General features: G+C 33.3%; 1 protein-coding gene across 1 annotated transcript; it reads left to right on the top strand.

The window, feature by feature from the left end:
- Positions 1–2,031: 2,031 nt before the first annotated feature.
- On the top strand, positions 2,032–3,852 carry LOC117100341 (tripartite motif-containing protein 2-like). Its single transcript, XM_033240000.1, has one exon. The coding sequence runs from the start codon at positions 2,032–2,034 to the stop codon at positions 3,850–3,852; it is 1,821 nt and encodes a 606-aa protein (XP_033095891.1).
- Positions 3,853–14,023: the final 10,171 nt, after the last annotated feature.

Raw genomic sequence — 14,023 nt, 5'->3', positions numbered from 1 at the left:
AGGGTTAAAGTGCGGCGGATCACCAAACTCGTCCTCAGTGACGAGTTTAAATCTAGTTTTAAACTAGATTATGCTGATTTTTCCATGGCTGTAACTTCAACATTGTTATTCTGTTTAATTGCTATTTTTACATATTTCTTTTGCTTAAAAGTATTCTTTTTCTATTCTGGTTGTTAATTTTATGCATATTTCTTTTTTGTGTCACACAGACAGACATAGGGTGTGGCATTACTTATTTTCAGTTGTAGTTGTCATTACAATGTTGTAAAAGGAGGGAAATTTAGTAAAAATGTTCAGGATAGCAATATAGTTTGTTTTTTATTTCTGTATATTCCTCAGATCAATGATCATGAGATATAATAATAGAATGGGAATTTATATAGGAGAAACAAGCAACAATTTGGTATGACATCAACAATATTATTATATATATTTAAATTGAAATACTTCTTTTTTACTGATTATTTATATGTAAGTATATACATATGTTCATTTAACGTGATAGTTTGATCCTTCAGTCTACATCTGTCCACCAACTCAAGTCCTTTAATATTCTCTAAAGCACTGTGAGACACCAGAAAAAGTGCTTTATATTATGTTTATTATTATTATTATTATTATTATAATCAATGTTGACTAATGTAGGAAGCTCTTACAGTAATTCTTTATTCAACCTGGATTAAATTGACAGCCAGAGTTTGCACCTTGCTTCTAGACCCTAATTAACATAATAGACATATTTTTATAATATTAAATGTTTGCAGTAAAGGGATAAGCACATGCTTTTTGGGTGATAGGGGCTCTGCTGCTTATTGCTATTACTTGGTAATGATTTAGGTTTTCTTGTTATTTTTCTTGCAATTTGATATGTACTTTGGTTCACTTATTTTGTAATGTACAGTATTTTAGGGTAAAGGTGAAATTAAAGTAGGAAAACAACTCAGGCATGGTCCATGACTATACCTAGCAGCCGTAAAGAGGAGCTTATAGTAGCTACAGTACATGTCCACATCATTCCACAACGACTGGATAACCCCCTACTCTTCCAAAAGATGCAATGGGCTCTTTAAAGTGCACATGAGCCAGATGTATATACTCGACCTCCATTTTTAAGTCTATATCTGAGTAAACTTAGTTTACCAACCAAACTCTGATCGAGGAGCAGCTAGAAACAGCGCCGATGTTAAGGCTGCAGTAACGGCGCCCCTGCCTTACCACTAGGCCACTTGTTCCTTTGCTCTTTACTTTTACCTATTAAATTGACAGCCACAGTTTGCACAGTTTGTTTTAGCTTCTGATTAAAATACTAGCAGAGTCCAAAAATGGAAATACTTAAATGATTAGAAAGTGAGAGTTGGTGGAAAAGCAAGTCTCACTTTCCAATCATTAAAAGTATTCCCGTGTTTAGACACTACTGTATGCAGACATTTGATTACCCAATAATATCAGTATAAATATTAATAATTTTTTGTAAATAAAGTTTTGCAATTAATTGAGCATGAAAAAAAAAGAATTCACAGTTCCTAAAAATACAGTATCCTATTTTAACAAATATTACCTTTATCTATTCGTTTTACTACCCAGTTCTTCAAATATTTTCAGAATTTAATGATGGCTGAAAAAGAGTTGCAGCAATCAATGGAAAATTCAAATAAATGCTCAATTTGCCTGGAAACGTGCCAAGAACTAAAAATGTTAAATTGTCAACATAGCTTCTGCCTTTGTTGCCTTCAAGACTGGATGACAAAAAAGGGTGAGCTGGAATGTCCAAACTGCCGCCAAATCCATCCTGATGTTAGTGAGGGTGGACTTCAAGAACTTCCACCAAATACAACTGAAGTTGTAACAGCAGAAAGCGTGCATCGAGGTCATAGTGACATGGAGTGTTGTTGTGGTGAACGCAGAGCAGACTTTTACTGCCAAGACTGTACTCAGTATTTGTGTACTTCTTGCAAAAATACTCATGAAAAACTTCAAGTACTCAAGCACCACACAATACAGCCAATCAATGTTACACCCTCCACAGAAGCAATGCAAAAGCCTTTTTGTCCACAGCATGAGAAGGAGTTGGACTTTAATAAAACTTTAATTTGTCACAAGTGTGCTATTACAGATCACAGTGAAGATATGGGACAACATGAGCCTATCTGTGCATCTGATGCTTTCAATGATTTCAGAGTAACAGCAAATGCTTTAATGGTTCGGGCTGACTTCCACAAACAGCAGACTCAAGAAGGAATAAGTAAATGTATTGCAAATGCTTCCAAACTAAATAAGCAAAGAAATGATATCACAAGACACATAAACTACAGTGTAAGTCAAATGTTGAAATTAGTCCAAGACACTAGAAAGGCGTTGGAAGAGAAGTTGGAAAATGTCTGTGAAGCAAAGCACAAGCAAAGTACCTCTCAAATTGATGAACTCAAAACAATTATATCAGATGTTGAAGAAAAACAGAATTACATCACAACATTATTGAAAAGCAATGAAGCAACAGCCCTCCAAACATGCCAACAGGCAATTCAAGAACTACAAGAAAAGATTGCTGTCTTGCCAAAGATAGAACTTAAAGATGATGGGAAGATCTACTTCTATCCAACCGAATGTGATGTAATAATGAAGAAAAACATTTTAAAAATAGGTAGTGTTAGTGAAAAGCCAAATGAAAACATTTTTGAAATTGTATCTGAAAATCCAATGACTGTGACAAGTTGCCAACGTTTTCAGGTTGAAATAGTACAAAAATATGAATGTGATGTAAATATAAATGACCTGGCAGTCTTTGAAGATGGAAAAATATCATTATTAAAACTGCGTGTCGCTAAAATTATTAGATATAAGGGGAAATTTTTCGTAGTAGGATACTCAAATAAAGATGTGACACTGAATGTCATGTTCTGTAATGCTTCAATAAAGGGGTCTCCAATTAAAATTGTTGTTGAGCCTGTTGGAATCATAAGATGTATTAAAAATGTTGGTCAATCTACAGGTGCAATAAGCATCAGATATAAACAAAAACAATATTTTGGTGAGTATATGGTTGAGAGAGAAAAGAGTGAATATGACAGGGGTATCAAAGATCTACTGATATCTGGAAATGGTTGGTTTTTAGTTGCTTGTAACACACATAAAGTATTTAAGTTTGAAATGTCAGGAGCTTTTATGAGTACAATAACATTATCACCGACATCAAAGGTTAAAAGAATATGCAAATTAAAAAACAACAACCTGATATTCTGTGACTGGGGTAATAGCAACATAACAATATTTAAACAAGATGGTCGTGTGATCAAATCCATAACAACTTGTCTTGCGACGAAATCTACAGGTCTTGCAACCGAGAGTTGTTTATCTGGTATTGATGTGGATGAAGACTTAAACTTGGTGTATGTTGCTGATCAAGCTGCAAATTGTGTGAAGGTATTCAACTTGGAGACCAACATTAAGGTAAAGACCATTGGATCTAAAGGAGGTCTTGAAGGACAAATGAATGGACCTTCTGATGTTGCTGTCACAAAAAATGGGAATGTCATTGTAGCTGACACTGACAATCACAGATTGCAATTATTTTGTTCTGATGGTCAATTTATTAAGGTTATTATTTATGGAGGTAATGAAGATGGTATGGTGATAAATCCAACAAGAGTGAGTGTTGATTATGATGACAACATTATTGTAGCATGTAAGGGAAAAGTACAGTTATTTAACAATTGTGGCAAGTTTCTTAGAGTGATTCATGAGAATGAAAAGGATAAAACCAATGACTTTGCATTTTCTATTGTCTCTGATTTCCCTAGAAGACTTGCATTAGCAAACGTAAATTCAATCACGATCAATATAATCAATTATTGAAAAAATAGGCTTCTATATACTGTAGGTGCAAGTGTCTAGCCGAATATCCGTTTTGTATTTTGCTAAACAACATTTTATTCATTTTAAATTGCATAGAGATAATTCCTATGTAATAATACTTGTAATCGGACAAATCATTATCTAATTTATGGTCCTGGAAGATCCTTAGTAATGGGAAACAACCCTGATAATTTCAAGACCAATTGGTACATAACACAGTACATACACCATCCATAGCTTAAAGCTATGGTTTATTTCAATGTTTTAAGAACTTCCTGAGATCAAAATCAGACAAAGAAAAAAATCTACTATATGGTAGGCATAAAATTGGCTAAGCATGATAGAGTAATGAGTAAGAATTATTACTGCCAATGTGACAATTTACATTCATACAACATACTTTGACATAGTTTAAACATTCAAAGTTTGGTATACAAAGAGGTGTCATGACTATTAAACAGTATAGAATACAGAACACAAATATACACACTTGTGTCAGCAATATTATTAGAAAGCACAATGATAAAATACTTTCAACTTTAGAACTATCTGCATAACATCAAGAACCACAAATGTGACCAGCTCTGTCAAAAACCCTCCTTCAATTTTGCACAAGCATCCTAAGTGTTTCAGAACTAAGTTACTCCTGCTTCAGGATACCTCAATAAACTCATTCCTTAAGTCTTTAGATTAGACCTAGATGCAGTGGCATATGTAGGGGGGGGGGGGTCGCCAGTCGCCCGCCCCCTAAAAAATCATGGTCAAGTAGTTAAAAATGATTCCTATGTAAATTAAATGGGCATATTACTCTTTATTCTTTACATGACTGATATTCGTCACACATCAAGATTGCTAAAACTACAATTTTATTAGCTGATGATATCACTATATTTTACTCACATGAAAATGTGTCTGTATTTAAGTAACACGGTTAATAACGAGTTTAAAGAAGTCTGTAATTGGTTTAAGGCAAACAAATTATCATTAAATGCAAAAAAAAAACACTTTATGTACCTGGGTACCCCTTTGCAGACAAAAAATATCTGCACTAATTGTGATATTTATCTCGATGGGTGTAAATTATAAATAGAGTCCATGAAGCTACTTTTTCAGGAATAACTATTGACGAAAACTTGACATCGAAAAAACACATTGAGAATGTTTCTAGATCATGTTCTAGAAATATTGGTGTTCTTAACAAAGTCAAAACATTTTTACCAAAGGCTTCACTCTATCAACTGTACTGCTCATTGGTTCTACCGTATTTAAATTATGGTTTGCTTCTATGGGGAAATGCCAGTAAAGTATATATATAAACAAATTGATTCTATTACAAAACCGTGCCTTAAGAGCAATACCACACAGGTTGTATCTGTGTCCAACTAAACAATTATTTCTTAAATATAATGTTTTGAATATCTTTGACAAGTGTACAAGTGAAATTGCTATTTCTATGTACAACTTAATTATTTTTTTAATACTCATCGTGAAAACCATAACTACAATACCAAAAACAAAGATGATTTCTTAATTCCAGTTAAAAGGGTTAAAACTGTGTTGTCTTCAGGTATGGAATGATCTGCCTATCAATGCCAAATGTGCTCATACGTTAGCGCAGTTCAAAAGGATTCTCAAATGTCTATTTTAATATGCATATATTAATAGTGTACACATATTTAGTTCACTTTAAACATAATTCAATACCTCCGGACTCCTAAGGTATTTTGTTGTAACTTAATGTGTACGATATAGGCCTACACTCACAATATGTATTTGTACAGTTGACTGTGAACACAAATTCATTACCTGCATTGCTTTCTAAATCTCTTTTTATGCATTTTTCCCAATTGCTTGACTTCATACTTCTATGTTTCCATCCTGGGAGGGTGTGAGTTTGTCTTTGTTTGTGTCCTAAATTTATTTAACTATTTTTATGTAAAGGTGATACAACATTTTACAGGCTGTTTGCTTTTCGTTGTATCTCCTCCATCCGTATCTTTATTGTATTTTATTGAATTTTGATGGAAATAAAGTTGTATCGTATCGTAAAATAACCTAACAACCTTATTTTGCGAGTTCCCCTCAACTGGTCATCGAGCTCCCCCAATTTACCTTCGCGCCCCCATCAACAACCCCCATTAAAGAATTTTAGATATGCCACTGCCTAGATGGCCTCACATACTCTAATTAAGTTAAATTAAGTTTCTTTATGTTGACATCAAGATTGACTTTTAAAAATGTTTATTCATTGACTGATTATTTGATTACAATTTTTAGATATAACTCTGTATTGTAACATTCCAGTAAAATAAAAAAAAACATAGTGGAACATAAACTGTATTAAATGGCACCTTGTCCTGAGTCAGGCACAAGTTTTGTTGACGTTTGTTGAACGATGCAAAAGATCATTGTTAATGACAATCTGCTAGACATTCAGAAAAAGGCATCACCACCAACCGTTCGCATTCTATAGTGTGATTGTTAAATACTGTCTTTTTTAAATGTGATAACTGTTGTTCCCTGTACTATGATCCTTACTGTATGTGTGTTTTAGGCAGTGGCGTATTTAGGAGTCTTGAAATGGGGGAGGGAACTCAACATTTAGGTGAGGGGTGCTGGCTCACAAAGGTGATTTATTAGATTTGACCATTTTCTATGGAAGGAGATTGAGGGCAACTGGGAAGAGGGGACATATTTGTGGGGAGGGGGCAGTGTGGCCACACGTAGCATAATTATGCTTTGTAGCATAATTTAGACTCCTGTAGCATTTAGCATTTGAGGCATGTTGTGGCAAAATGGTTAAGTTGTAGCAAAATTTGAAATTCAAGTTATTGGTATTTTCAGATACCTGAGTATGTGATCTTTAAAATGAGGGGTCATTCATTTAAATTGGACATTTCAAGCCTAAGTTATTGGAAAATGAAAGTATAGTTCTCTCAGAATCAAGATAAACATGATTTTGAGTAATTGCCTTTCAAAGTTATTTGTGCATACATTGCTTAATAGAATGAACTATCAAAATAACATTAAATAAACAATTTGTTGACCACTTCCAGAACTAATACATTGGTACATGATTAATAAGACATTAAACTATTGATCAATAGTGAAAAACAAATTTGGATTTTTAGGCATTTTTTGAGCTCCCATATTTTATAGCTTATTTACTCGATACTGGTCTGTGCGACAACTTAACCATTTCGCCATGACATGCCTCATTTATGCTATGCATAATTTCACCAAAAAGTAGCATAATGTAGCATAATTTAGGTTGACTTTGAAATTTTAAATAAAATTATAAAAACTGTATTGGTAATAAAATATTCCAAAAACAAAGGCTGCTTTGTTGTACCATACAATATATACACGACAAAAATGGGTTTCGGAACTTGAGTCCCAACCGAGAACAATGCAAAGTGTTCTCAAAATGTCTATTACAGTATTCATTACATTATTACACGTCAGGTTGGGCAAAATTTACACCAATAATGTTATAGTTAAGAATTATAATTGTGTTTAAAAACAACTGATATGATTATAGTACAGTATATAATGTTAGAAGTTAAGTAATTTATGATGATTTTGAATTAAAAAAAAATAGCGTAGACATTTCCATAATGAGAGAGAAAAACATATTTTAGTTCCAACTAGGCCTAATTGACGAAGGCTGGGAGGTTATTGCGTGGATATAATAATAAATTTTATTATATACACGATGGCCGTGTATATATCCATTTTTTGGGGCGTAGCATAATGTAGCATAATTTCACTCCAGCCAATAGAACAATTGATTTTTTCACCGTGGTGGCTGTCTCTTATACACATCTAGATGTGTGCCATGCACATCCCTAGGTATGTGTTTATATATGCGCCTCGAGGTTGGTCCAACGGGAAGCACTATACAAATTGCAAATTATTATTATTATTTGTATTTATTTATGCTATAATCATATGCAAAAAAGAAAAGGGAATGTCTAATAATCCATGTTAATGATGTAAATAGTTACAGGTGGCAGTGAATGAATGAATAAAAGACTGCTGATATGCTTTAGGCAGCTTTGGTCTCTAATTAGAATAATAAAGATAAAAGACGTTTGTTTACTTTGAACCACAGAAAAGTGGTCTTTAATTGGAGGTGGTCCTTAATTAGAGGGAAACTTGTTTTGCAAAAAATATAGCATAAACCAAAGGATCAACTGATTAATCACAAATAAAATATGAGTATGGTAAATCCGAAGAATGACAGACTTGGGGCAATAATTGATTTTATATTTCATTCTTTATAGTTTTATATTCTCATAAAAGTATGAAAAGTAGAATCAATTATGGCCTTACATCTGTCATCCTAAGGAGTTACTGTACTCATATTTTAAAATATAGAATCTGTATTTATATCTCAAAAAAGTGTGGGAGAAAAAATACATCTTTGAATTGCTTCAATTGTTATATTAAGAAATTTTCATCTTTCAATTTTTAAATTAGACTAAAAAAAACATTCCCTGACACAATATCATTATTATATTTTGTGCAGGAAAATCTTATTCTGTCTGGTAACTTTAGGGATTCTCGGTAGTATCTAGAATTGTTTTTTCTTTTTAATTGCAACAAAATGTTATTACATTTTAAGTGGTTTTCAAGATTTTAAGATATTGCATTTAAAATAAAAGCTGTAGGTAAAATAGATTAAGAAAGTTATATAACATCCTGTTTACCTGAAAAGTAAGGTTGGGGTCAATCTGGAAAGGAAAAATATTTTTTAATTGAATAACTTTCCAGACCTATCACCAATTCTTATTTGACAAAAACATGTGACTTGCCTAAATAGGGTCATGGGAACATCACATCATGACCATATACAGTAAAACGTCCATTTTATGAACGTCAATTTTATGAAGTCAATTTTTATGAATGGTCTTGGCCCACCCCACCCCCTCCCCTGATGACGTCATTATTGAGCAATTATTACCGTAAAAAATGTCCGGTTGCGCACGTTCTACAAAGTGACAATGTATATATTCCTTCATAAAATCAAGTTTGTTGTATTTATTTATTTATTAATATTTGATATTTTCTTCTATTTCTGTTATAATAATCACTAAATTAATGTAATAAGCCTAACCATAACAACAAACTACCAACGCAAGTGCCTTCGGATTGGGCACACATGTTTACAATAACGAATGAGAGTGTTGGGGTCAACAACTTTTTGACATCGTAAATGCTAGATATGATCGCGAAAATGCATGTAAACAACACAATTCGGTGAACTATCAACTAGAAAGAAAACGACAGAAAGGACCATAAAACATACAGATGTTTGAATAAAAGTTGAAATAATATTAAATGCCAGCGATTAAAATAATTTGGTTTTTATCGAAGGTACTCTAAATTCAGCTAGGCTCTAGCGCGGTAGACCATGCTGCTGCCCTGTCAGTTCGTGCTAGGCTTGGCCGCCGTCGGCCTATCGGCGCTCAATGGCAGGGGATAGCTAGGCCTAATTATTGCAAACTGGCACCCGATCTCGTTTACAAATTTTTTTTTTCAAGGGGTAATGTAAAATGGACGTCTTAACTGTATAGGCATCTTATGACTAAGTGGCTAGGACAAGCCAAACCAGCTACTCAATGCAAAAATTGATTTTTAAATATTAATACGGGATAAAGATGAAAATAAGAGCTATAAAATAATAAAAGAATTATTGAAATCCTACACTTCCTTATAAAGTTACAAGCATTCAAACCTACATCTGTTTAAAGAACAATATTTGAGAAATCAGCCCTAAAATTTATGATTTCAGGCAGAAACCATCCATCATCTAATTGTTAAAAATTGTTGTTTTAACATTGAAAATAGGGAAAACAACAGCATATTATGATGTTATATATAAAGGTTTAGTTTAGTGCAATAAAACAGATTCCAAAAAGTTTGACATTTCAGCATGTTTTGGCCATTATCTCTGAAACACGATTTGCGACGAGTGACTGCTTGGCTTGTCTTAATTGCCACATAAGCATACAACATGTTTTTGTTGAAGAAAATTAAATAGTGTGGACAAAACTTTTATGACAATTTTTATATTTTGCAAAAGGAAATTTTTTCTCTTCTTATTACAGTAAATAGAAAAAATTTGAGTAGTTGCATACGTATTCTTTTTCCCATAAATCGATGAACCCTATCCAGTTCCACCAATGATAATCATCAAATGATCTACACATCCATGTGTTCCAGACTTCTGTGAATTCATGTTGTTTACATGTTGGTTCTATATTTATATGTCTCCCTGTGGGTTTCACCAAACAAGGCAAATATAATTAGATGTGCTTTAGAAGTTTTTGAGAGTATTATTTTTGACCAAATTTTTGATCATATTTACCCCATTATCAGTTAACATTTAGGTTCTACTTTTAAACGGTAGTATCAGTATTACAGTATGCACAAAGGGACTATGGCCAAATACTGATTTTTCAGAAATGCATTATAACAGAAATATCCAGAAAAAGTTGTCATGACAAAGAATTATCTAACATAGTAAAAATAACATAGGCCTATGTACTATATTAGTAGCATCTTTGAATTTAATTGTTACAATAGTACCAGAGACATAAAACATAAAAAAGTTTTTGTGTTTGGATGAATTTTACTAGTTTGATTTCCATACGTATGTTAATGTGTTTTGTGATGCCTTTGTTTATGATGTGTTGATACCTTTAAAGTGAATGGGTATTTTTTGTATTTTATCTCTGTTTCTAAGGATTTTGAATAAAAGTAAAATTTAAATAAGGATCTAGAGTACAAAAATAAATTGTTTTTTTCCTAAATGATGTCTGTTTTTACTTTGTCTAATTGCAAATAAAATAAATACAGTAGAACCTGTCCTATGGGACACCCTTATGAAGCGGACACTTTTTCAGCCACAAAACAAATGAGATATCTTTTAACACTACAGCAAACCCCCATATAATAATAAATAATAAATATGATTTATAAAGCGTACTTATCCACTTAGAAAGTACTCAAGGTATTAGGAGGATACTCTTTTTGGCCTAGAAGGTGTCACCTTAATAGGGTTCTAATGTATTTTGTTTTATGTTATATCTTTTAAATGCTATCTGAAGCTGTCAGTGACCAAACCATTCCCCATCCCCTCTCAACAACCATGGTTTGGTGAGGTTAGTTGGACATCCACTCAAGTGGCTCCGGGAGCCAATGACACCCATCCAGCAACTCCTTCAGGATGACTTCAATGCCTTTCTTCAAATATTTAGCCTTTCCACATGATGATGGATAAATATGAAGATATACACACAATGGATGGAGAATACTAGCCAGTGTTTCTATTGTGGTTCTTAAATAAATTTTTAATGGTATGTACTTGTGAGAAGGAGCCAAATGTGTAAGGAGTTGGGATCCACATATAGGATGAATCATACTGACCTTATTTAACAAGATACTATGTAAAGTTTTTTTTTGTTTTTTTTCTTGAAAGAGAAGATATTATCAGTATTTTCTGATAATTACCTTGTGACTTATATTTGGTACAGTTACTTCAAAAAGCCCTTAAAATAATGGAGATCTATTTTAACATTAGGCTACAAACATCTCTGACTTATGTAAAGATTGGGAAAGTTAAAAAATGAGCCTGTGCTATACTTCCATACAAGAGGCTTCTATAGAGGGCAATATTTTGGATACTAATGATTAGCAGAGACTACCTGATGGATGTCAAGTATAATTTAATAATAATAACAATGATATCAGGAATTTATAAGGCGCCAATTCCAAAAAAGTTCAAAGGTGCACTATGCAGGTGTGATACCCTCGGAGAACAATATGGTCTTAATTTGCGATTTAAAGTTGCAGAGATTAGAAGTAGTAGTTACTGTATATTAATAGGAAGCTGGTTCCAAAGAAAAGCAGAGGACTTCAATTAGCACTTTAATATATTTGACAAATATTACTACAGGAAATTACACAGGAAGGTGGAGACAATCTTTACTAAAATTTATACGAATTATTATAACACCATCTGTTATATTTCATTCAATGAGAATGAACATTTTAATCAGAAAATATGTTATTGAAAAGGAGAAAATGAAGTTTTAAAATACTATAGCAATTTATCAAACAATAAGAAAATGGTAGCACTTTATAGACTAGTTGAAATATGTATTGTCACAAGCTTTCGTGTACACAGTACACTTCTTCAGGTGAATGATAAGAGGAGCAATATGCAATCGAATATAAAAGGTCTAAAACAAAAGGCAATTGTAATAAAAACAATGGAGGTATTAACATAACAATGAAATCATTCCCCGTAGTGGGCAAGAAAGCCATAGTTTTTGTTTAAACCCAAGTTAACACAGTCAAGTTGCTTAATAATTTTCTGTTCACAAATTTCCCTATCTAGATTGTTCTTCAAAATTACCCTTCTTAACTACAGCAACTTTAAGATTATTGATAGTGTGACCTGTGGAAGTGAAATGTAAGTTGCATTAATGAAATTCAGGTTCAATTTCAAGCAATTATTTTTATTAAACCTTTTCTACTTGGCTGAACTCAAAGTGCTTACTGTGTATTTTTTGTATCTAAAAAGTTGCCAAATCCCATTAAACATAAACTTTGAAGTGAAGAAATAGCTATATTAAGCGCGATCGCCAAATTATCCCAGATGGCAAAAACGCGTTTAGGTCAACACCCTATCACGAACGAGTCTGAGAAATCAACCATTCTAATTACCACACTATATGAATATTCATTTACTACACGCTTGAATTACGGCTTGCGGCTGAACGACGGTGAATCGTTTGGACGCTTGTTGATCGTTTGAACGATTTTCTATTGTTTACTACTATACTAACAGAGCGGTCAACAGGCCCACATGAGTGCGTAGAAATACTGGCGGTTCAAATAATGTTATTATGCAGCTCCTATTCTTTCTTATACGTACATGTGGCTATACTTTCTCTATGCTTATATGAAGATTTGTAAATTACATGATGAAAACGTGCCTGGAAGTCCAGAGCGCGGTATGCGCTATGCGAGTTCCATTGGAATTCGCTTTGTACGCTGCTCTGTAGATAGAACTACGTCGAGACTCTAAAATAGTGCTGGGGTTCACTGTCATTACAAATCACAAACATACTTCATGGGAAGGCGGCATTACATTCTGGCCCTAATATAAAATCAAATCTAGACCTAGGTAGTCTACCTGTCTTTTTTTTATCCTCGCGCACAGGTGGTTACTCACAATCGAGAGATGTATATTTGGTTGACTAGTAAAATTTAGATAAAGACAATAACTTTTCATATTAACAACAAATCATGAGCTTCAGTTTTGATTTATTATTTAACTGATCAAACTACTGTACAGTCCTTTTTCAAATAAAACTGCAGAGATCTCGAGGTCAAGCCTTGGGTGCAGAGAGCAGGGCCCAGAACCATGTGTGTAAACAAGTAGAGTACTGGGTGATTCAGAACTGTCCATTTTCAAATGGGGGATAACATTTTTTTTTAACAATCACTTATTTTTATTTGTTTTTCTTTCTCTCTTTCATACATTGTATGCACCAAATTTGTGTGTGCCGCTGAAACAAAAGTGTATGTTCAGTTGAATAAATAAATAAATTACAGTAATATCGCGAGTTGTCAGTAAAACTTTTACTGTGTAGGCAATGGTTTAGCCTTACATGTTTTTATGAAATACACAAGCCCAGTTGACAGTGCCGGATTAAGCATCGTCTGGCCTCAAGGCACATTTTGGAAATGGCCCAAAAATGTTAATTGAATGGACCCCATGGTAATAATTACGAAATGTAAAAACCCCAGCTACCGTGACTACAAAATCGTTCGTGTCGGAGAGAAGCGATACTCTGCCACAACTCTAACAGTAGAATGTCTCGGAGTTTTCTGGCCTAATAATACCGGAAAATAGAGTGTAAATAATATTGCAGTCCAACTTTTGATGGCCCATCATTTTCGCCTGGCCCACAAAAGGCTTGTGCTTTATTTGCCTAATGGTTAATCCGGCACTGCCAGTCGAATTTCGTGGTGAAATTTGGCATAAAAAAACGTGTTTCGCATGAAATTCACATAAATTCAATTGATAAACGTTGTTTTATAAAATGTAAATATAATTTAGCTTAGCATAATGCAAAATTTTATCTATTTGAAA

Source organism: Anneissia japonica, unplaced genomic scaffold (genome assembly GCF_011630105.1).
Source record: "Anneissia japonica isolate Jap-2015-1 unplaced genomic scaffold, ASM1163010v1 scaffold287991_len637273_cov151, whole genome shotgun sequence".
NCBI classification, from domain to species: Eukaryota; Metazoa; Echinodermata; class Crinoidea; order Comatulida; family Comatulidae; genus Anneissia; species Anneissia japonica.
The sequence above is the reverse complement of the archived record's forward strand: the minus strand, read 5'-3'. Positions and strand labels throughout refer to the sequence as shown.